The sequence below is a fragment of the Aptenodytes patagonicus genome, chromosome 1 (assembly GCF_965638725.1).
Source record: "Aptenodytes patagonicus chromosome 1, bAptPat1.pri.cur, whole genome shotgun sequence".
Lineage (NCBI taxonomy): Eukaryota > Metazoa > Chordata > Aves > Sphenisciformes > Spheniscidae > Aptenodytes > Aptenodytes patagonicus.
In genome coordinates this window covers 126,317,742-126,341,991 of record NC_134949.1, presented here as the reverse complement: position 1 = coordinate 126,341,991, position 24,250 = coordinate 126,317,742, and the positions used below count along the sequence as shown (strand labels likewise).

At 42.4% G+C, this 24,250-nt stretch overlaps 1 protein-coding gene across 3 annotated transcripts; it reads right to left on the bottom strand.

Moving 5' to 3' along the window:
- Positions 1–1,459: 1,459 nt before the first annotated feature.
- On the bottom strand, positions 1,460–23,877 carry LOC143168141 (interferon-induced GTP-binding protein Mx-like). 3 transcript variants are annotated; one of them, XM_076354293.1, is made up of 15 exons: positions 23,814–23,877; positions 23,424–23,506; positions 20,128–20,441; positions 18,414–18,609; positions 17,322–17,459; positions 15,333–15,487; positions 13,559–13,697; positions 12,853–13,051; positions 12,012–12,090; positions 10,924–11,046; positions 9,988–10,129; positions 7,426–7,584; positions 6,434–6,510; positions 4,694–4,936; positions 1,460–1,969 (listed from the first exon to the last, which is right to left on the bottom strand). In XM_076354293.1, the coding sequence occupies exons 3-15, from the start codon at positions 20,344–20,346 to the stop codon at positions 1,736–1,738; spliced, it is 2,103 nt and encodes a 700-aa protein (XP_076210408.1). In that variant the 5' UTR covers positions 20,347–20,441; positions 23,424–23,506; positions 23,814–23,877; the 3' UTR covers positions 1,460–1,735. The 3 variants fall into 3 exon arrangements, with proteins under 3 accessions (XP_076210408.1, XP_076210398.1, XP_076210418.1); XM_076354283.1 differs by having other exon boundaries at positions 23,797–23,827; XM_076354303.1 differs by having other exon boundaries at positions 18,414–18,606; positions 23,797–23,827.
- Between the last annotated feature and the right edge of the window lie 373 nt (positions 23,878–24,250).

The window sequence follows — 24,250 nt, the reverse complement described above, 5'->3', positions numbered from 1 at the left end:
TGGACATGAGCCAGCAATGTGTGCTCGCAGCACAGAAGGCCAACCGTATCCTGGGCTGCATCAAAAGAAGCGTGGCCAGCGGATCGAGGGAGGTGATTCTGCCCCTCTACTCTGCTCTGGTGAGACCCCACCTGGAGTACTGTGTCCAGCTCTGGAGCCCTCAGCAGAAGAAAGGCATGGACCTGTTGGAGCGGGTCCAGAAGAGGGCCATGAAAACAATCAGGGGGATGGAACACCTCTCCTATGAGGAAAGGCTGAGAGAGTTGGGGTTGTTCAGCCTGGAGAAGAGAAGGCTTTGGGGAGACCTTATTGCAGCCTATCAGTACTTAAAGGGGGCTTGTAAGAAAGATGGGGACAAACTTTTTAGCAGGGCCTGTTGCGACAGGACAAGGGGGAATGGCTTTAAACTAAAGGGGGGTAGATATAGACTAGATATGAGGAAGAAATTTTTTATGCTGAGGGTGGTGAAGCACTGGCACATGTTGCCCAGAGAGGCGGTGGATGCCCCATCCCTGGAAACATTCCAGGTCAGGTTGGATGGGGCTCTGAGCAACCTGATTTAGTTGAAGATGTCCCTGCCCACAGCAGGGGCGGTGAATGCTGTGTCACAGAAGTCAGCCATCTGCTGCTGCAGTTTCATGTCAGAGGGTCAAACACCTTCTATCATTTCCAGCCTGAAGAGAAGGCTTCTCTTCTAAGCGTCTTGGAAATTACTACGTGGCACGCTGGTACAAGGACTTTTTTTTTTTTTAGCTGAATGCAGACTTTACTCTTGCTACACAAAGCACAGCTTTGCCCGTTAGAGTAAGTCCTCCATATGAAAGATGTCATGAATACAGCGTGCAGTATTATATTTTGCACTGGCTTCCATGAAATGAAAGAGCTTTTGGAAAGGTTCTCCTTGCCCTGGGGAGGGGAAGGAGAAAGGCAGCAAGCCACATGCTGAGACGCCCTTCTAATGTTTAACATCCTGGGTGGTTTAATCCCTTTTGGACACCCAAATCCTGCCATCTATTGAATTGCCCGTCAGTCCCCAAATTTCAGGCAATGCTCCAGGCATCCAAAAGAAAGAGCCACTTAGCCTTTCTCTACAAATCAGAGAACTGAAAAAGGAGAAACAGAGCGAACCGCATCCTGTGGATGTACTGATCAGATGAAGTTAAGTTTCTTTTCCCTCTAGGCTGGAACTGTTTCATGCCCACCATGTGCACCCTCTCTACCTACTGGGCTGGGACTTAACAGTGGTGACACCTTGCAGAGTCATCTTTCAGGTGATGGCAGGAAAGACAACCCCAGCAAGGCAAAAACACAAAGGGAAGCGGGAGATTGCTAGGGTTGTGCAGTAAGCTTCACCTAGGAAAATTAGATAATTTGATTTCTACAGTTTGTGAGTTATACAGCTGAAAGCCCTCATCCTTATTTAAAAAAAAAAAACCACAATGAAACACAACCCTCAGAGCTCTAGCTTTTTAATAACTATTTCAATGCTTGTACAGAGTTCATGAAGCAAATGCTTAAAAACGGGATAACATTTATTTAATCACAACTCCCCCAGTGGAGCACTTTACATAAGGGTAGGTGTTTGCATATAACTGGTTATGGAAAATCAAGCAGAACTGAACACTAGAAATGAGTGTTAAAGGTCTGTGCTAACGTTACATTTTTAGGGGGGTTTACAAAGTTCTTCAATGATAGAAAACAAGAGTAGAAAAATACTTCTGAAAAACAAAGACACCTACAGCGAGGCGAAGTCTCTCAGGTACTGGCAGGCTTTGGTGAGACGATTAACTCGTTGACTGAGGTAGCTCCTATGTTTAGCAGCTTCGCTGTTCTCCTGAAGAAGATGGCTTAATTTGTCTTTTTCTTGCAAAAGTTGCAACATTGTGGTCTGTAACTTATCCCCGAAGTCATGAAGGGCAGAAGACAGGATGATCAGAGGTATCTGATTGGAAAGGCGTTTACTTGCTCCCTGCAAGAAGGGGAAAAAAAGGCAGAAGACTTGTTTCCCAAAAAGAACTAAAAAAGGAAGGCGCTATAGGTAACCTGGTAAGCAGTGACAGCAGGTTTTTAAAATATATTGAGTTACTGTTCAAGAAGTGAGTGCTTCTAGGAACCAAAAAATGTTTGCCATTAGTCTCTTTTGTGCCTAAAGAGCTAAAAATTAAGAGTTACGGGAATGTCAGCTATTGCTTTTTCTCCTCAGCAAACTAAACCCAAGGCAAGCTGTTCCCTGCTTAGCTCTGCCAGCTATCATTGGTAAGAGTTATACAAGGACACACCTGACGAATAGTACTTGTGAACAATTTCTGTCGTCAAACCTGTCTTCTCTGAACACTACCAATCCGTTATGGTACAGGAAATCAAACAGTGATTTTTCCCAAAGGTGGTAAATTCCTGTATTTAGGTGGTATTTCTGACGTGGTTGTCCTTTTAAGTGTAAGACAGCTTTGGAGTAAGCTTTCGCCTTAAAGAAAAATGTCCTCAGCAATAGTGAAACTAGACTGTGCCTACATTACATCTATTGATATCTCAATGAGATAATTTTCTGCTTAACCTGACAAACTGTCTGGTCTAGTTATTTATGCAAATTGAAACAGATTGACCTAGAAGAGCTTGTGGGGCCCTTTCCCCTTTCCCTGTCTTTCCCCAGAGACAACCGCAGGGCTTGGGGGCTTAGCTGGTGCTCTCTCTTGGGTGATGGGAGGTTCAAAACCTCTCCAGTGCTGGGAGGGAGCTGACTCCAGCCCTCCTGGTGCCAGGTGAGCACTTATGCCTGAGTGACTGTCTGCAATTGAGAGAGGTGCCGCCTTCCTTTTTGTGGCACCTGACTTGAAAATGGCAGTGGGAAGACCAGGTAGAGGCACATTCGATTTGTAGGTCCTATAGGGTTTAGGCAGCCCGTTTCCAGAGAAGTCTAAGGTGTTTCTGACTTTAGATACCTCTGGACCTTAGTGGCTGCAAATCTTTCATGTACAGGGATGGGGTTGAGCTCAAGCTGAAAAATACCTCAGACTAGATGTTTAGTTTTTCTTCCTAGTTTGCAAAGATCTAGTCAATAGCAAGCAATTCGGCTGAGTCAGCTAAAGCACTTACTGAGCCTACGTATTCTCTAGGCACTACTGACCGTGGCAGGAGGGAGCCTAGGTGCTTTAAATATGATTGTTTTTCTGGAGCCAAACTCTACCCAGAATCTTGACAGTCCTGCCATAGGTGACACAGATTCATGCATGCCATTTTCAAAGGCCATGGACACTTAAGAGCTTCCATCTCATTCAAAGTGTATTTGGCATTGCATAAGTCCCATGGAGATATGATGCCCTGGCATTTATTATGGTTGAAAATGGTGCTTAGGGCATTTACAAAAATGTATAACTAGCATCTAGGACTTTTGTGTTATAGCAGAGAGTATAGCAAGGCAGGAGGGAAGAGCTCATGCAGTTCTGCCTTTGTCTCTTGTTCTCTGAAAGCCGATGGTTTTCTCTCCATCAGCCTGAGCAGCCTGAACATTTAATCACAGGAATTTGTCAAAACCTTGCTATTGAAATTCAAGGTGAGCTGCTACCTACTTTACTGCATTATTAATATTGAACTTGTTGCTTTCTGAGGGAGTTTTACGAAACAAAGATCAAGAGCAAATCCTGATACTGCGTGTTCTCTTTGCTGTCTTTCTTTAATATGATCCTTTGTTAAAACGTCACATTTGTCTTCAGAGACTTAAATTCTGTGGAGCTATCTGCAATACAGCATACGCACTCTGATCTCTACAGATAGCCGAATCCATTTTAACTTAACGTTTTATTACCACTCCTCCTGCCGCATTAATTTAGAATCTGACTGCAAGCCACTGACATGACTTTCTGCTGGCAGCAGGAATATGCAGAGGGGCTTGAGGCTAAGCTGAGCTGACCTGAGCTCTCAGATGCCATGCCAAATGCCGAAGTGCTGTACATAATGTTGTTAAGCTTGTGGAAACTAGTATTATTTGAAAACCATGAGACGAACTTGCAGTGGGGAAAGCAATCCTAGGACCATCGCTTCCTTTGCTGGAGAGGGGGCCTTGCCATCAAATGAATATCAATAACTTCTAATTACAGGGCCAAGGGCTCTTCCCCATCCTATCCTCTCCTCCATGCAGGTAAGTGACTGTCCTTTCCTCCCCCTGACACTTGCCCCCATAGGAGAGCCAGCAAGAGAGCATTGTACTGGTGTGGGGCTGTGTAGGCAGCAGGGAGTCACCCCCTTCTCTGTGAAAGGCTGGAGGAAGGTGAGAAGAGGACTCACTTGCTGATGGCATATTCTCCGAGCGAGGGACAGCCGCAGCAGGGAGCCATGCCAGGCTGTGGGGTAGCTAACGAGTGGTTTAGGAGCCAGCTGTCATTTTAACAACCTGCAGGCTTTTCTAATCACCATACCCTGCAGTGCGCAACTACTTCTCCCCAGCGACTGTGCTGACACAGCCCGTCAGACCAGCTCTGTCCTGGCATTTTCATCACTGGTCAGAAGCTCCTATTTATTCGTACAGAAGCTGTGCGTGTACCTGGATGAGACACTTATACCCTCTGGCTACTATTCCCTGCATAGTAGTAGTATTGCATGAAAGACTCATAATGACTACAGTGAGATCTGGACGAGGGCTATATGCTATAGCATTCAGGGTGCAGAAGAACTGCTGTATCATAGTCTGTAAACTCACATTGAAATAGGCCTTCGTGTGAGAAACCATGTCCTGGACAAAGGAGGGCTCTTGACTCGAAACAGATCCAACCTGCAACTCTTTCCCATTGCCAACTTTGATAGTGTTTTCTGCCTTAACAGAGTTTAAATCGCTAATGTAAAGGTCATCCTGGCAGTATACAATTCTCTCCATTTTAAACTGGGTCCAGATATGTCTTTCAGCCTCCGCTACTTGTTTCTGTCTGATGTCTTCAATTCTGGTCTAAGAAAGAAAAGAACAACAAGTTCTCAGACATTTGCTTCCTTTGCAAAGGTGCCGGTGCTTAGCAGCATCCCCAGGGAATGGCAAGGTGGGCACAGTGTTCAACAGTCCTTGCTGCAAGCACTGTCTAATCCCAGACCGGCTCTTGGGAACATGGAGTAATGCTTTAGATTCTGGTTCCTCTGTTGTGAAAGAGCAGGAAAACGTGGCAGTTTTGTCCCCTCAAACACGAGTGGTATCAGTCAAAACCTGGTGCTTGGACCCCAAAGGAAAATACAAGGGTGACGGGAACAAGCAGCAATGGCCAGCCATGAGTTCAGCCTACAGCCTGTCCTCGGTTTTTGCATGCATTTTGTTTGCCTCTCCCTTTTGCAGTAGGCAGTGACAGCAGGCACTGATGTGAACTCCATTGCCCCTCCTGCCCTTCTCAAAAACCTTGGTCTCCTATCTGTTGTCAGCAAACCAACCCGGTCTAACACCTCCCTGTCTGGCACCTCTATTGCAGTCATCTGATGCTTTCCGGCCTTTTTGATACTTCTACCTAAAAGTCTGGGGGGGCAGAGAAGGCAGTCTCAAATTCCCTTAAAATGCTTTCCTAGCACCCCTAAGAAAGCATCCCATTTTTTTTCTTATCTTCAGTGTCTACCAGAACTTCCTCCCTCTTCATCCCTCACACCGTGTTATGCCTAAAGACCCTCCCTACACACCTCTGTGTTTGGCTGAAATAGCTTATTTGCTTGCTGTCTGGTTGGCCTGGGAGCTCAGTAGGGTTTGGCCATCCAAGCCAAATAGCAAACCATCTGTTTCACTCACATTTGCCTTTGAGTCTCCTTTTTTTTTCAGCAGTACCCTGTGAGTGGACTCTGCTTTCTGGCTGTCCAGCACTGCTTCTCATCTCTTCCTCAAAGCTCTTTCTGAGAAAAGGTCTTCAGTGACATCCATATAATTTAACTCCACCCCAAAACATGCAATCCCCCAAATTGTGAAGAGTCATCTAACTCTGTCATAGTTGAATGATTTTTGGCTTGCCTGCTGCTGCTCCCTTTTATTAAAGATAAGATTCCTGCACTGGCTAACGCCCTGGCTTGCCTTTCAGAGAGGGAAAAGCACTGTTTAGCGCTCTGAGGCTGCCCACACGCTTACAAATCATTGCAGGACTTAAATTTGAAATTAATTATAAACTCTTCAAGGCAGCCATACCAGGTTTTCTTTGCATTGTGTTCTACGCATCAAGAATGTGACCAGAATGAATGAGGAATGTATGTTTTAGATCTTGTCAAAGTTGTACCGAAAGGCAAAATGCACTTTCATTAGTGCCATTATAAACATGCGATCGTTTTCAAGCTCTTCCTTATTTTATAAAAACCATAGGACTGCAAGAAATTCCATGCTTGCATAAGGGTAATGCAATGGGATAGGTACCGTAAGCATGGCTGTATTTACAAATGCCATTCTGTCTTGCTCTTGTCTTATCTCAGGTTATAGGTGGTGTCTCACCTTAGCAGCTCTGTTTAGATTGTGAAAATTAGCAAAATGCCTTTTAGTGAGTTCCATAAATTTCTCTTCAACCAGTCCTAAGGGAAGAACAGACAGACAAAATAAAGTCAGGTAAGCAAGCGAGGTTTTTAAGCTATTGTTAATATGACACTTGGGAAAACTACTCATTTTCTGTATTCATCCAGAAACAGCTCCGCAGCTGTACTGATGCACTACGCCAATACAAACCAGTAGGAATTTAGATTTATAGGTCTAAGAGTGTGAGCCATTAAAGACCTCCTGTAACCACTTAACACCTGAGAGATTGAATATCACTGAGATTTCTTTGATAAAGCAATTTCTGTGCTTACAGCTGTGTCTGACCAGATGTGCCATCACTTGGCCATGTAAGCACATCTGCATCTCACCCCCTGAGTGGCCTCCCCAGGAAGAGGGGCTAGCGCATATAATACAGAGCACCGAGTCTGGCACAGACGCTGTAGCTGCCTTCTAAGGCAAACGTAGGAGAGAGAGGATCATGACATACTTTTTCCTTGGGTGCTTTTTACTGGATGAACTACGTACCCTTTCCCCCAGCCCCAGCAGTCACTGTATAATACATACAACGTCATGCAAAGAATTGGCAAAGAAGCTGGGTTCCCAGTTCAGATTCGTGAACGCCACTCCCCGGGCTTGGGAATACCAAGCTGCTCCGCTGGCACCAGGTACTTCTACTATATTATTTCTTTACTGTGTTATTTATTATAGTTACTTTCTAACTCCCTTCCACCAGCCACTGGGAAAAGTATTAATGCTGGAGACCGCGTGTAGAAATTGGAGGCTCTAGAGAAGAAGCAAGCCCCCAGGTTGAATCAGATTCACTTCCCCACTCTGAAGTATCCTGGCTGGATCTCTTGCTCCAGCAGTGAGAATATCGGCTTATCCTGGGAAAAACATTGTCAGACACACCAGTGTCTCCCACGTGACAGCCTCATGTGGCCTGCGAGACGTACCGATCACGTTGTGCAGTATCACAACCGCTGGCTCCTCCAGTTCTATGATTTGCTCTTTTATAATGTCCTCAAATGTCCTGTAATTGCTAAAGCCTGGGAACTCCCGTCCACGATACTGGTCTTCATATTTCCATGCTTTACTGGGTACAGTTTTTTTAACTGTAATATTAAAATAACATTGCTTTACTACTAAATCACTCAATCTATAAATTTCAGTTTTAAGAAGGAAGTCTATTTATCCTCTTTGACATGCTCTTGAGAAGAACAACTGCTGAGATGATCTTTCAAGCAATACTGTTACCACAGAACTGAGCTAACACACATTATCGCTCAGTGAATAAGCCATCTCACACACTGGGTTGAGCATCTAACTGACAGAAAGCAATCCAGAAATTATGATGGGGCTCAAAAATACTGGTTCTTCTTGGAATTGCTACCCTCACAGAAGTGGGCATTACCAGTCACTTCTGAGTTTTAAAAAACTCAGAACAAAAAACCCCAAACTCACTAAACAGTCTTATTCCAGGGAATCTACTGTTGACTAGCTAGTTTTATTTAAGCTATCACAGTCAATATTTCTTTGTTGTCATTATACAAATTTGCCATCTTAAATGAAGTATATCCCTTTGAATTGGTTTACATACTCAGGCAAAGATGTGTTTCTAAGTGTTTTGAAAGGTTTTGAGATTGCCCTGTTTTGGGGTCAAATTTGTGAGTCATGGATCAAGTGCACATGTGGAAGTAGAAGTCAAGCCATGGATGCATTCAATTCTAACATTCAGGTATATGAGTCCATGGTTGGATAATAACAAAAAAAAAAGAAAAAGAAAAAGAAAAGACAGAAGTAGGTGTGGAGTATCTGGTTCAGAGTCTGCAAATGTACCTGTATAGTTAAGGTAGTACAAAGCTGTAACACAGCCACAAGAACATCTATCAGCTTCGCAACAGAAAGTTCAAGGCTTCAAGTATCCAAAGTATCTGCTATTTTTAATAATTTCATTCATCATAAGAAAGCTGAAGTTAAACAGAATCATCTGACATGCAATAATGTACCTTCAGAAATCCTAGCAGTGGCTGATAACAATGCTTTTCATTGAGGAAGGGCTCGCTAAAGCTACCTCTAGTTTTCAAGCTATGTATAGAATCATAGAATCATAAAATCATTAAGATTGGAAAAGACCTCTAAGATCATCGAGTCCAACCATCAACCCAACACCACCATGACCACTAAACCATGTCCCCAAGCGCCTCATCTATACAAGTCTACATCTACACAAGCGCCTCATCTACACAATGTAAGTGAACTTACTCTGCTGCACGTGTGAATACTTCACCTGAGCATATGTACACATGATGTTGGGGCAGCATATTATCAGCAAGAGCTGTGCTGTTGTAAGAGCTGCTGTGTGCTGCTACCCTGATCCTATTGTGAAGTTGGATGTATTAGTTTAAATCAACAGGGATAACCTGAACATGCCCAGAGGATTCCCTACTGTGGTTCAGCTGCCATGTGATGCCTTGCGTATCTTCTGCAACTCAGTTGCTCTTTGTCCTCTGAAGAAGCTGCATGCATCTGTTAGTGCTTTCTGCCCTTTTTACATCTATTTCTTCATGCCTTCATTGTCTTACTCTTTTATTCCTCTCCATAAAATCATGGATTGGCTTGGTACTTCACGGATGGGACATAAGAGACATTGACATACACCAATGTCTGTCTGTCTCTCTTCACATATATGCATATATATACATATATTTGTCTCTGGCTGACAGCACCTTTGCAGCCTATTTGTACCTATCATCTCAGAGTCACTAGTGATGTTGACATAGATGTATATCAAAGACTAAAAGAACTTGTTTCAAGAGCTACTGCTTGACTGGCAGCTGATGCTATTTCATCTCTAAGAGCAAATGACGGGGTCTTTGAAAGATGTGAAAAAGATGCTGCAAAAGATGTTGAGTGTACAGCAGAGTTCAGCCTGCTTGTATCACCCTACACCTCAGTTTAGAACTGAGTTCAGTTAAGCAATTAGCAAGGTGAGTGATGCACAGAAAGGGGTACTCTTTACAAGGTTGTGGTTATTTCAGACTCAGAATTGCTTTCTCCACACCTTAAACCAAAGATAAGTAGAACAAAAAAGACCAAAATTCCAAAACATTAATAATAATAATAATAATAATAATAATAATAATAATAATAATAATAATAATAGCTTATTATTATTATTAATTAGCGTTGGTGTTGGTTTTGTTGCTATTATTTAGAAGAATGGTTCAGAGAATCACCAACCGGTTCTGTGCCAGGGTCCACAGTCTTGATTTTACCGCTTTGCAGGGAGAAGAGAGACCTCCACTGATCTCTCTGTAATGACAGCATTTAACGCAAGCTGGGTCTTTGTCCCCAAGGACCAAAGCATAACTTGCCTAACACTACAACAGATCAATGCTCCTAGCTTCTTGTTTATCACTTTCTTGAAAACAACCTGTTGATGATGCTGTGTCTTCATTTAAAAGCAAGGGAATGGAATCTCAGGTCAGCTGCAAGTGATGGTTTTCTGTGCTTACCCTTTGCAGCACACTCTAGGAGGATCACTTCCCATGTTTGAAACTCTCTGCGGATTTTTGTAAACAGTCTGATTTCATTTCCAAACAACTGTTCCTCTCCACGCATTGTCTGAGAGATGTCTTGATTAAAGAATTTGATCAACTGTAATGAATTAAAGAACAAGCAAGCAATATAGTAAAGTTTCATTTCTTCAGACTAACTTGCATATGTTAAGTCAATCTGCAGTCATTTGATCTTAAAGCAGGAACATGGTTCATTGAAAACATCCCTCCCTTACATCTTTTATGCTCTTAGCTCCTGGTTTTTTTTTTTTCAAAATCAGCGCAGCTAGAGGAAAACGAACTTGATACTCTTTTGTTTTTGTTTGGTTTGGTTTTTTGTTTTCCTGTGGACTCCTACAACCATTTACTAAATTCTAATTGACCAGACTTGTATGAAGTCTTTGAAGGCTGGTGAGCCTTCATAAGCACCTCTGCTGGCCTGCTGAAAGCTTACTGTGAGGGATTAGCTCCCCAAGACGAGACACTTAGATGGACTTGCACACCATATTTTGATATCAGGAATGCATTTGATCTTATGAGTGCTGAAAACAATGGAAACCCTTCAAAATGTCAGGCAGGCAGGAGTGTAAGTTTTCCCTCTCTGAGATGCTTGATTTTGACTAATCAACTGAGTTGTTGTTCAGTTCTCTTATCACATAATCACAGGAAAAAAATTGCTAAAAGGGGCTACAAGCTCCTGTTATCCATTATTTTTGTGGGAATGATGTATTTCTGTCAGAGGTTTGTCTATGTTACTCTTAAAACACTTCAGTGACAGATACCACAAGCTTCCTGGTGGTCCATGCTGACGGTTTGATAACTTTAGGTGGTTTCTTTTTCTCCCACATTTACCTCCTTGCTCTGTTCTGTGACCAAACCAATATTGATACTTACATCTGTGAGGAAAATCAGCTTCTCAGACTCTGTTCTGGGTGTGCCTCTGCTATACTTTTGTAGATCCTGTAACGTTTTTTGGAGCACCTCACGTATTTGGTTCTCTAGTGTTGGCAAAGTTTTCTGGGGGGTAGACAGTAAAGAAGGATGTTTAGGTAGGTTGAACATGTCTGGTCTTGGAAGGAAAACAAAATCCCTCTAAGAGTGACCTATACCTGCCCATGATCTTTGCTGCTCCTAGGAGTCCAAGAGCTCACTGTCCTTGCATCCCACGCGTGATAGTGGGATAGCATGGAAGTGCAAATATGGGAGAAGGCAGGGGGCTAGGATATACCTGAGAAATCAGGCTGGACCTCACTGCGAGGCGGGCAGAGTAGCTGTAGTCTAGGGCAACATTTCACCTACAGTGAGCCAAACATTATGTCCCCACAGGTTGCACCAGGGAGGTGGTGATGCAAGGAATGTACTGACCCCTCCATTCTTGATAAATACCTGATTGAACATGGCTGTTTAGTTGCTTATTTTATGTAAGGTTATATAAATACATTTTTTTTTTCTCCTTCAGGACTGAATTTAGAGGTTCCCTGTATTTTAGCATTTCCCCTTAATGGAATAAGATATATTACTTACAGATTTGTGTAATATATACTTATATTAGTATAGTAATATAATAAAACAATTAGATCTTACTTGAGATTTTGAAGACATTTTCAGTTAAATAGAAATTATTGTGTTTTAGCAAGCTCATAGCAGTAACTTGTCACCCAGCCAATCAACACTCTTCACAAACAAGAAGAAATATGGCTGCCATTGAAAAGGCAGGAGTTATGAGTCACAAGTAGATGAAATGATTTGCCTATTGTCAATCTTCAGCTTAAAGGCAAATCTGAGGACAGAGCCTGGGTTTCTTTACCGCTAACTCTCAGTTCAATTTGTTCTCAGATGGTCGGATTGAAGGATAATTAAGTATTATCTATGCATATAAAGATGCAATCCAATTGCAATCAATTGCAATCCAAGGCTGAAGGGCTGAACTTATTAGATTGTAACTGATACAAACAGCTTAGTATGGCACCTCTGTTACTTACAATAATATGTCTCACAAGTTCATTTGTGAGCTTCTCTGCCAGATGAGGGATAGTGGCCCTTCCTTCTTCCATAAGAATGCTGCAAAAAAGAGGAAAAGGTGGTTTTGGATAGACTGCGTGTGCAAGGCAAGGAGGCAGCACTGATGCTCTGCTCTGTTTTCACTAGTTCTACTACACAAATTGAGTAAGGAAAGGGTCCTCTGGGGAGTGCTAGTACAGATGCGGCAGCTGCCCAGGACTCTCTGGGCACCGTGGCTTTTATGCAAGAGTTGTTTGACAGCTACTGCTACTGGCTAAGCAAAGGGAAACAGAGAAGAATCTGAAAATAGCAAATTCTAACAGCAGATTAATGTGCTGCAGTATTATTTCTGCATGTGTGAAGTACACCGATTCAAAACCCTTTTCACCTGCCATTCTCTATATTATGGTTGATTTGCTGCCGAGTCATCTTCTTGGGAAACCTGTGCCCTCAGCACAAGCAGTATCCTTTGTCATGCTGAGTTTCACCATGTTTTCCAGTGAATAGAAATACTTCAGTGCTTGACTTGAAGTGCGCTTAACTTGAATTCTTTGGGACTATTCTGAACTTCTGAAGTTCATCGCACTTCTCCCAGAGTTAAGGAGAGATATATATTGAACTTGCATCCAAAATACATTTTAAAAGTTTATTTGACATATAAAATCCTTCTGGCTTACTGGAATGCAACACTACATGAGCAATGAGAAATAGCAAGTATAATTAATACCTGTTTGTAACCCTAATTTAAATCTCAGCAAGTCAACAGGAAGCTTTGAAGTGACTTTAATATGTTTTCGATTAGGTCCTTTCTGTGATAAGTACCTGAAATGTTTATGAGTCTCGAAGAATTTTCTCTCCTGCTGGATTGCACTGGCCAAGGCCAGATTGTTATGGATGTCCTGCTGCCCACGACACTTCACGATCATGTAACCTTTTTTGAGGGGGATGACCATGTTTCGTATTATGTTAATGATAGACTCTTCCGTTCCTCTGTCCACCAGGTCAGGTTTCGTGAGGATCCCTGTGAAGTTACCCAAAGAGAAAGTTAGTCGAGTGCAGAAGTTAAAGGTGGGAGAGGTGCAGTAGGACACCCTGCCACCAGAGTGGGAACGGTCTGTACCATGTGTTATAAAGCAACTTCTCTTTGTTTTGTTTTCTTTTTCCTAGAAAGCTCTCAGCTCCTGGGCTTTGCACTGTAAAACTTGCTCTACAGTTGGCCTCCCACCACACCTTTTGCCTTGCAAACCTTTTTTAACAGGCAGCAGCAAAGCTTTCCCGCCATTAACGCTGAGATTTTTCAATTTCCAATTATTCATAACATGAATGCCAGCAAGACTCAAAACTGAAGGATTCTTAGAGCTACTGGATCATCTCAAGCTTTGTAAATAGTTTATTTAGGCTGTTTTCTTTTTTTTCCTTCTTCTAGTAGCTAATTTCACAGATCTGGCGTGGAATAGAGAACATCAGACCTTCATGGGAAAAAAATATTTGCACTTCTCTTCAACTTGTAGCTTAAAAATTGCCTCACCTAGTGTCCTTTCTCCATGGGGGTCCACCTCTTGAGCCATTTTCAGTGCTTCTGTTGTTGCAATATCCACATTACATGGCACCACTACCAAATTGAGTGTCTCTTTGCAGCCAATAATTTTTTTAAGTAGCATTTTGATCTGCAATGCAAGACAGCAGCAGTAATGACGTTCAGTGAAATCAGATGCTTGCATGTAGGATGTGAGCATTTCTAGCAATATGAGCCACTGTGTGATGACATCAAATGTCACATATACTGAGGATAGTATTACATGCTAGAGGATGGCATGGAAATGGGTCAGCAGAAGAATGGAGCCTCTTTTCCTACGTCAAGATTAATCCAAACATCTAGCAAGAATGAGACCAGACTGTTGTTATGCCTGTCCTGAAAGCTATGTGAAGTTTAACTTCTCATGCATATAGTCGTTCATTATGGAAATATTAAAGATATCTCATAAATAATCACATGTAAGAAAAACAAGTTCTGATGTCTAGGTACACACTTATGGAAAGAAAGCAAGCTAGATTATGCCGATAAATCTCAAATTTGTATCCCTGAAAGGAGAGCAAATGTCTTCAGTGGAGTATTTGTGAAAAAAAAAAAAACAAGTCACACATGACATCTGGTTGGCGTTGTTTCTATGCTTCAATGCCAAACTAAAAGAATTTCTCATGCTTTGTGTTGTATTACAAAAGGTTCACACAGCTCTAGTGTGCCTATACTGAAGTAAGTTAACTCTTTTTTCTGAGTTGTGGTAAAGGTGCCTCTCTTTTCTACTTCCCATCCATCCCAATTTCTGACATGCTACAATGCTATAGCCTCCATCTCTGAAGCATGCAGGCAGCTGGGGACGATGGAAATGTGTGGATCATGTCACACCTGCTGCTTTCTTCTGAATACAATAGAAAGATTACTATCTAATTGTGAAATGAAATTACTCTTCTCCCAGAGAGTAAAGCCCAGACAGTCCAATCTTGTCTCATTTTTGTTGATATATCTAGTTTAGTTTGGGCTACTCTTATTCCAAGTTCCTATTTAAAGGTATTTTAGGGGAAACAATGCACCCATCTCCTGCACATCACCCTCACAGCTGGCCTTGTCCAACTAGAGTTTTATTTGCATTCCCCAGCATTTCTTCTAAAAGCAGCCAGAGGAAGAGTAGAGATCCCCTCCACTTTAACGCATATTCTGTTTACTTCAAAAAGGGTCTGCTGGGATCCCTTAAGGGATGAGAAAAACCAGGACAGGTCTGATTCTGATGTGCTCTGTAAGTAAGGAATGACAGAGCAACAAACCTGTGAGAGGGCCAATTTGCTGCCTTGCTCCAGAAGAGCTTACAAGAACTCAGATCTATTCACCTTTGCCAATACATCCACAGAGCTGGTAAGAGACAACTCATTTTGGGATGTATCTGTCTTCCAGACTGCAGTCTAGCGAAGGGACACGGGGGCAGCACTGTGTTCAGGGTCCATATGGCCAGGTTATTCTGTGCTGCGATGAGTAGGCTGTGTCAAGGTACCTGAGGTGGCTCCTTCATGGCTAGTGTGGGCAGCTCCCTCCTGCACGACAGGGCAGACAGGAGATCCTTGACCTCACTGTTCCTATTGGCAATTCCTTGCCGGAAAAATAGGCCTGTTTGTTTGTTAGCGTAGCTCTCTTGCTGGCTTAGAAGCCCAGCATAATAACTCCAGTGTCCTACAGCAAAGGCTCGCATATGAGGAAGGTTACAGAAGTGACCCTGTGCACAGCTTGGCATTATGAGACTGAGTTTTACCTGTTCCCCAATGTCTTTTGGCTGATTCCCCACAGCCACTCTGGCAATTCCAGGAAGATCAATTAGTGTCAGATCTGGGACATCCGGGGACTGAATTTCTAGGGAAATTAGTTCTCCACTAATGGCACCTCTAGTACCAGCCACAACGTCCTGGGCTGCAAGGAGAAAAGAGCAAGACAATGAATACAAACGTCAAACAATGCATCAAAGTGAAGCTGAAGACAATAACTTCGAAAAGTACCTACTACCACCTAAGGCTCTTTTAGACTTGGCTTTTTTCAGATCCAGCCACGCAGGTAAATCCATTTATGCAAAAATCTAAGGAAATTATTATGCAATACATGGATACATGGAGTCCTTTTGGAATGTGAACTGTAATATTTTACAGAGCATATACTTATGAACTCTCATATATGCAGACAAAATATATGTAAATAAACCACAACGAAAGTGATCAGATAAAATATTGGTCAGTTGTAGAAATGCTTCCTCAACATCAAGACACTTTGTAGGCATTAATTAATCCTTGGCTGTCTTGAAAGGTAAATAGGTGTTATTCTATATTCTTCTCATTTTGATAGAGAGGTTGAGAGATCAAGTAATTTGTCTCAGATCTTATAAGGCAATAATGCTTGAACTGTGAACAGAATAGAGGAGCAAGGAAACCCCATAGTCATTCTCATGAGAGATTTTCAGCTCTGTAATTAGCTTAATCAATTCATACCACTTGCCTTGCCGGTTTTGGAAGGATATATTAAAAATATCCAAATAATATATTGAAAAGCTAATGAAAAAACATTAGGACAAATAACAATGTTGCAGAGCTGTGCTAGTCAAGGAAATAAGGACAATCCAACTTTCACATTTAGGGCAAGTACTTACTGCCCTTTGGGTAAGTGTTGCTGTTTAACCCGGAAGGCAGCTAAACACCACGCTGCCGTTTGCTCACTCCCCACCCCGCAGTGGGATGGGGAAGAGAAACGGGAAAAAAAAGTAAAATTCATGGATTGAGATAAAGGCAGTTTAATAGGACAGAAAAGGAAGGAAAAATAATAAAAATAATAATACTAATGATAAAAGAATATACAAAATAAGTGATGCACAATGCAATTGCTCACCACCTGCTGACCAATGCCCAGCCAGGCCCCAAGCAGCAGCCCCCCCCCCCAGCCAGCTTCCCCCAGTTTATGTACTGAGCATGACGTCACATGGTATGCAATGTCCCTTTGGCCAGTTTGGGTCAGCTGTCCTGGCTGTGCCCCCTCCCAGCTTCTTGTGCACCTCCAGCCTTCTCAGTCGGTAAAGCATGGGAAGCTGAAAAGTCCTTGACTAGTGTAAGCACTGCTCAGCCACAACTAAAACATGGGTGTGTTATCAACATTATTCTCAGACTAAATCAAAACCACAGCACTGTACCAGCTACTAGGAAGGAAATTAACTCTATCCCTGCCGAAACCAGGACAGTAAGAAAAATTTTTCCTTATACAGCATGAAATACCATAACAGTAAAGCTGTGACATGGGAAGGGCAATGATTGAGGCTGTGGTCACACTAGCTGGCAGAAGCTCTATATGCCTTCCACTCTGCCTTCTCGCAATATTCTCCAAAATCATAAGATTTCCAGCCACAGACACTCAAGCATTCTCTGAGCTTTTGACTGATGACAGGAAGCATTTAGGGCTTTGCATGTTTACAATTTGACAGACAACCTCCCGAAACCAGGCAGACAGCATCCAGCTGAGGACACAGCCTGAGCTTTTATCGGACATCATGGATCATCTTCACCACTGAAGTAGTAAGTAGTACAACTGTCTTGAGAGAGTTATATTATGCTACCCCACCTTCTTCTGCTCTGAATTCAGCTCTTGGTGTTACTTGTGGCTATAATCACTGCTAGTCTGGGGACTGCTGCTCAGCCTAAGAAAAGGAGAGAAAGGATTCAGAGGAGATTGAGCAAGCCATATCAGAGGGGAACACATTACAACTGACCTTCTCTTATTGCTTTCTCCACCTCAGAGGCATTCTGGAGCTCTGTGCTGATGTGGCGGTAACAAATTTTCCCTCTCCATTCCTGGGTGGCAGGTATTCTTTTCAGTTTAAGTTCCAAGGGACATCGAGTAACAATACCTGCAGCAGTTCCAAAGACAGAGGTAACTCTCTTAGCAGTTGTTATGTATGATACACAGCCATGGACTGTGTGGTGTACACAGGGTTGCCTAATACTTGCACAGAGACACAGAAATGTTCCAAGAGACATTGCCAAAGGGCTCTTGTCTGACTTCCCACTCAGAGTAGGACTGTCACCGGCACTAGCTGAGGTCAGCCATAGCTCTGTCCAGCCACATCTCGTCTTGCAAACCTCCAAGGATGGAGATTCGCACCTCTCTGGGTGACCTGTTTCAGTGCTGCACCTACATTCTATGAAAACCTTATCTTCAAGTCCATTCTGAAAGACTAGATGGTATTCTCAACTTATACAGAACTTGCAGAACCTATACTTGCAGAACTTATATATGCGTGTACAGACACACACACACACACACACAGAGCTGGAAATTGAATCTTCTTGAGCTGCAAAGTCTTCCAACAATCTTCTCTGACTTAAATAACATCCAAGGCACATGTTTGTAAGTAAAGACCTTTGTACATTTTTTGCCAAAAAAAGGTATCTGTAAGAAAATCTTGTTAAAAAAACCCAAACCAATCCAAAAAGCAAATTTCAAAACTAGTCTTCCATGTGAAACTGATACTCTGCTGCACTACTCTTTGCTGGGAAATGCACAGAGTCAGCTGATGCTACCTTTCAGTCTGTCCACAGTTTGGGGCAAGTACGCGACGCTATATTCTTCTTACTCCTGGTCTCTTGAGCACCCAGAACATGTGCCTTGTTGGAGTTACCCTGCACATCCATTTCTTCTACTGGAAACCAGAGCTGAGAAGGCCCCTGGAGCTTCACAATTTAGATATAGTCTCAGTCATGGAGTTACCCAATCCTGGACCAAAAAAATAAAAAAAGAAAAAAATCCCTTCCACCTCATCAAAGTGAAATTCAGGTGAAAACCTGAGAAGGTGAATTCTTACCATTGCCCCTAGGAAGAGCAACACCAGACAGGGCTTCTAGGACAGAGCTTTTCCCAGAGCTCTGGTCTCCGATCACTGCGATTGCGGGCAAAGACAGGTCTTTTTCTATTCCAAGACCTCTTAGGCTGTCGATGAGATCAATGCAGGGTCGGATCTTTTCCTCATATTGGTTGTACAAGGTATGTTCTGCTGCCTGCTGGAGTTAAACTTACAATGAATTTTCTGTAATTTTAAAATAAGTTGTTTCCACAAAAAAACCCTTTTAGGCATCTTTCCCAGCTCATCATTCTCTACTAAACCTTATGTACTGGCATCAAGCTGCGCTTCATACCACTGTGCATCCTTGCACCTCCATATTAAAAATAGGTGTCTGTAAATACAACAAAATCAGTTGAGGTTGGCTCAGTGACCATCCTTAGTAAACATACCAAACTTTGTAAGCTATCCTGAGAAGGTAAAGAGTAAAAGGAGACCTTGTTACTAAGTGTGCTTTGTTAATTTATTTTGTTTAATAACTGCCATTTTCTTCCACTCATCTACAGATGTACTGAAGTATGTGTATGCATATGAAGACTAGTCCCAGTAATAAGAGAATTTAGTATAAAATACCTTATTAAATCTTTGTTTTGAAGCTTGAAGATTTAGTTTGTGCGCAGACACCAAAAGTGTTCTGCTGTAGCGTCCTTAACAGGTGGCTAAAATCTTTTAGATCATCATGGCTCTTCTTTCTTTGCCTCATTTTAGGCTAGGGTAAAGGATGAATATGAGTGATTTGTTTTACATGACTGATTATTGTCATTTTTTGTTTTTGATACATGTGCCAGATACTAACACAGGCTCTTCATTTTCATGAGAACAAACCGAATAATTTCCAGCCCTTTACAAAACTGGTCCACCTGCTGTTAAATAAGCCCAGCTAAAGTGTATAAAGATCATCTTGGTCTCTTCTCCCTGTTCCTCTCTCCACATTCCAGTCTGACTGCTGCATTTAGAAATGCAATTTTGTGAACACCAATATTTTACAGACCCTAATGTGCCAGGCACATTCATACCTGATTTTTTGAAAAGAAAAATTGAAGTTTCCCACCATCACCTTTGTCTAAGAAAGCCACCTCTGAAAATATGTCTATCAGTCAGATGTATCAAACAGAGCAGACTTTTCTTTCAAGATGAGAAAGGCAGCACACATTACTGGAGGCAGGTATTTTAAAATCTTATTGGTGGTAACCCCTCCCCACTATCTTCATTATGATGTCTACTAGCTAGTAAGTCCTAACCGTTCTCAAGGAACTTCATTAACTATGACACAGACTTAAAAACAATCCATTTTCAGTGTCAAATATTCAACACAGCTTATTATTAACCTTTCTTTGTATTTCTGTTGAAGGTAGCAGAGCCTAAAAAATATCTCAGATTTTAGGATTTCTGTTCAACATTTGCTAATTGTTGCCAATGAAACAGATACACGTTGCTGCTAGGCTGCTGCCATCCCCTTTTTTACACCTGCATTTTTTATGCCTGCAGATTAATTGCAGGTACCTATCTTCCTAGCTGCACAAATGACTGCTTGGCCCTGATCCCAAAAGTACTCTTCTGCTTAGACCTAACAAGTGCAGATTGCCCAAAGAGGCAAGGGAATTCATTTTGGAGCACAAAGTGAAACACAGGAGTAACAGTGGGGAAGATCTATGCCCTCTTCTGGTATCTGCCTTACCTTGTCCTGTTCTCCGTAATACTGTTTCTTCAACTCCTTCTGCTCATAGTTAGGCTTTCTCTCAATGTTCTCCAACATTGGAAGTCCTTCATCTTCTAAGTCTGGTGGGAGAGGTACTGCAAAAGCTTCTGAAGATGGTTGTAAGGAAGGTGATGCAAACCCATTGTTCTCCAGGGCAAGGTTGGGTCTTTTAGTGGAGGCTACATTCTTCTTATCCATGGTCGGTTGATTTTTTGGTCTACCAAGTAGATTGTCTATAAGTGCTTCACTAAATAGTGATTACTGTCTGGTCCAACCACTGTTTCGTACAGCTTCTGAAATCAAACATGGGGCACTGAGTGACTCCAGCTTGCAACTGTGATCATAGCGGAGAAAATCAAACACCACTTTTATTTACTGATTCAAACCCTCAGTAGATATCAAGTGCCACAGCTTTTTTCAAATCACTAAAATTGCTCTCCAGAGGATAGACTTGAAACACTTCTCCCTACCTCTTTTACGCTTTCTTCGTGTTTTCAAAAAAAGAAGTTGCCACAGAGCAAACAAGAGTATTTTTTGGGGGGGCAGGGGGGGAATTACATCAGTTTTTGCAAAAAGCCAGTTTTCCTCAATGAAATATTTTGCTGAAAGGTGTTTTGAGAAACTCAGTCAGTATGGCAGCTGCTGGGCATGGTTGGAGAGTGTGTGCGAATGCTTAACCAGTCACTTGGGGTCAGGAGTACAGGGCTGTGTGGCTGCACAAGGAGAGTCTACATGGGTGGGCCACCGGCAATGAGAGTAGGACACACCAAGCCATAGTCTGCTATGCGGCCAACTCACCTCTCTTGGGGTGGAAACACTTGACAGAGGCAAGTCTTACACCTATTTTAGAAGCTCAGTATCTCATTTCCCCCCTCTATAGTTTAAAACCCTTTCTAAAAAGTAGACTTTGCTTGACATGATGTTAGAGAAGGGAAAACTAGGAGACTTTTTATTTTCTTGTTCAGCTTTTCTTTATGTAAAAGTTTTGTTGAGGTATTTCCTATGGGTGACTGAAGAAACTGGAGGCTTTTGATGTGGCGTTTTCCAGGGAAAGTGATTTCCAGAGAGAATGATTTAAAGAAAAAACCCCCAACAGTATTTTTTCAAAGCTAGATTTTTTTTAACCTCCTCCCCTGCCAAAAACAAGATCTGTTTAACTCAAACACTTGGGAAAATGAATTAGGAGAAATACATTTTTGCTTGAAATAACTTCCTGTTCTTTTAATTTTTTGGTTGAATTAAGTTTACAGGTTTTCTAATTTAGGCAGAGGTCAAAACAGGATGATCAGACACAACATAAGTTATACTTTCAATGTGTAAAGCAAGTTAGAAAAAAAAAAGATTAATTCCACACTTGCTATTCACTCTTCCTTTTTAATAAAGCAATATGATTTTTTTAAATAGATATTCCTGTCTCCTTTTATCAAAATAAAAAATAAATGACTATGGGGAAACTTCTGAACTTTGACCAGCAATAAAAGATGACTAAGCTACTTTAGTTTCTTTATAGGTACTCATTTTACAGTTCCCTCATCTTTCTCCACACATCTCCTTTCTTTAATATTTCAGTATGAACTTTTTTCTCTTTCTGTTAATGAATTATAAGATTTTTCTTCCTTGAATGAGGACTCAGTGCTTTATCTGCAACAAACACATATTCCCCATTCACTGGCCACCAGGTTCTTTTGTGATTTTCTGTTGCTTCAGGAAATGATTTACCGATAATGTTTCTAACAGTAATCCCTTTTATTGCCTCTCCCATTCTCTACCTGCCTTCCAATTTAGTGGAATGAACACTTTCTGTAAATTTTTAATTTAATGTAAATATTACCCAGGAACGATTTTCCGTCCCTTTTACATTATTATTTATATTCATTTGGCCGTGTTCAGAGTTATTCATGTACTGGTTCTAGCATATGACTTCCTAAACATGGATGTGTTTCCTTCAGAAAGAGGTTCTACAGCAAGCTTTAGCCATCCTTATAATGAATAGGATGAAATGCAAAAATAGTGTAGTAAGGCCACCAGGAAAAACAAAATGAAAAGAAAAAGAAAGATCTTGCAAGATAAACTTGTGACATGTGGGAAACTGAGACTTAAGGAGTCTGACAAAAAAAGTGACAACTTTGAAATATTTTAGTGCAAGGGCTATATCTTACCACATACCTAGAAGGCTTTTTAGCTAGGTCTACAGTGCAGACCACAGCGTGTGCACACAGATACACAGGCTAACAAAGATACCTACAGTAAGCAGCAGAGTAAATCAGCATGCATGGATTTCTGGGGCTAGCCGGCTATTCTCCACCTGGACCTGGAAAAGGTTAGATAGGTTGGTGCAACCCTTCACTGTGCCATGCAGGCATAGTGATTTCTTTGTGTACTGAGCCTTGACAACATCAGATGAAAGAAAGAAAGAAGGAGAGGGGGAAAAAAAGAGCTGTAATTTTTAAGTGCCTTTCTAAAACTGGCCAGAATCCACATGCGAAATGTGACACCTGGATGACGTGCTGATACTGAAAGTCTGATAACACCCCTCTCGCCAGACCTGCCCCTGCCTCTGTCATCGGGATAATATTGGTTTCCTTGAACCTTACCTGTAGATGTTTGCCTGCCTGTGTGTCGGAAACCTCCCCCGGCACAGCACGAAGTGCTGCGCTACACATCTGCACGAAGCACCGACCTGCTGACGGTCCTGAAGAGTTGCCTCATTTTTCCTCTAACAATCCTGGCTTTGCATCTCGAGGGGCAATAACAAAATCCACTATCAAACCCGAAGCGCAAAGCTGTGGTGCTGAACCCACACAGCTCTTGCATTTATTCACTCTTGTGTTCAGCCAGAGGAGCGCACGGACTTCTGCCTGACGCATCCTGAGACTTCAGGCTATTTGGGTAAACTACAGTCTCTGGGTTGTACGTTTATTAATTCTAGCTGTCTTCTCAGAAAAAAATGAAGCAATGCAAAGCTTATGATGCTACACATGAATACTGCCAGCTAGACCATGTTGCTGAACATGGCCCCCCCACAGTACATACTTTAAAAACTGTGTTCCAATGTAAATGCCATCTCTCAGTCATCTCCCTTTAAAGAGGAAATAATACTAATGTCTTTTCTTTTTCCCCACCCCAGAAAACAACAAATCCTACTCCTGGCAACCTTGTTTCATCACACTTTAGGCTCTCATGCAGCCTTCTCACATGCACCTATTAAAAGGAATGAAGATAACAGTCAAAAATTGCATGATTATTTTCAGAAGAAGGAAAAGAGAAACTTCTACCTGTGTAGTGTCCAGTAGCAAGGAGAAGCAGTAACTTTTTTCCAACTTCTGGTGCTTTTTTATTTAGAGGCTCCACCTACACACTGTGACAAGAATCAGAAGAAATGAAACCAATTCTGACATGAAAAGGTACTGACTTCATCATAGCTCTAGAAATAATATGCAATGTTTTTTTTTTTTTAATTTCCTTATGCACCAGCCCGCTTTCCTCCTGTTGTTCATCGGAGGGCAGAAACGAAACTCCTCACGAGCACAGCTGCCCGCCTCCTTGCTTGGCTGCACTGCGCCGCGACAGGGGCAAATGGCAGAGGTACTTGGAAATACTGCCTGTGAGCAACAACCCCCCTTTCCCCCCCCCCAAAAGTCAGCTCACCGAGTCAGTTCACTCACACGTGGGGCAAAAATAGCCGGGTCGAGCGGAGACCAGGCAAGCTGCTGTGCCTCGCTCCCTCCGGGGCTGCCTGCCGGGGATGTTGGCCCCACGCCAGCCGGGGGACCCTTCCAGCCTCCTCATCCCTTCATGCAAAAAGCAAGCGGGTGAGGGCTCCCTCCACAAAGAGAGGAAGTTTTTTTTTCCCACCTCGCGACGAGACTTTCCAGCCCCAGCCAGGGTGGCAAGCCGTGCCACCGCTCCCTGGGGCTGAGCCTTTGCTGTCAGAGGCTGCGGGGCACGGCTGCGGTTGCTGAACGTGGGCAACAAGGAAGCAAAGTGACACACAGTGTGATTTATCGGTGTTATGCACCGCTTCAGGGCAGTCGAGGTCTCGAGCTGTTTCTCAGGTCCTTGCGCTGTTTTCTCAACGTTACCGGGTGAGGATGCTCCCTCT

Excerpts from the sequence above, each read along its gene's own strand:
- LOC143168141 (XM_076354293.1), bottom strand. The coding sequence starts at position 20,346 with ATGGATAAGAAGAATGTAGCCTCCACTAAAAGACCCAACCTTGCCCTG. Across the intron at positions 13,052-13,558 it reads CCATGGAGAAAGGACACTAG|GGATCCTCACGAAACCTGAC; the intron begins GTGAGGCAATTT and ends GTAACTTCACAG. Across the intron at positions 7,585-9,987 it reads CCTAGAGTGTGCTGCAAAGG|TTAAAAAAACTGTACCCAGT; the intron begins GTAAGCACAGAA and ends TTAATATTACAG.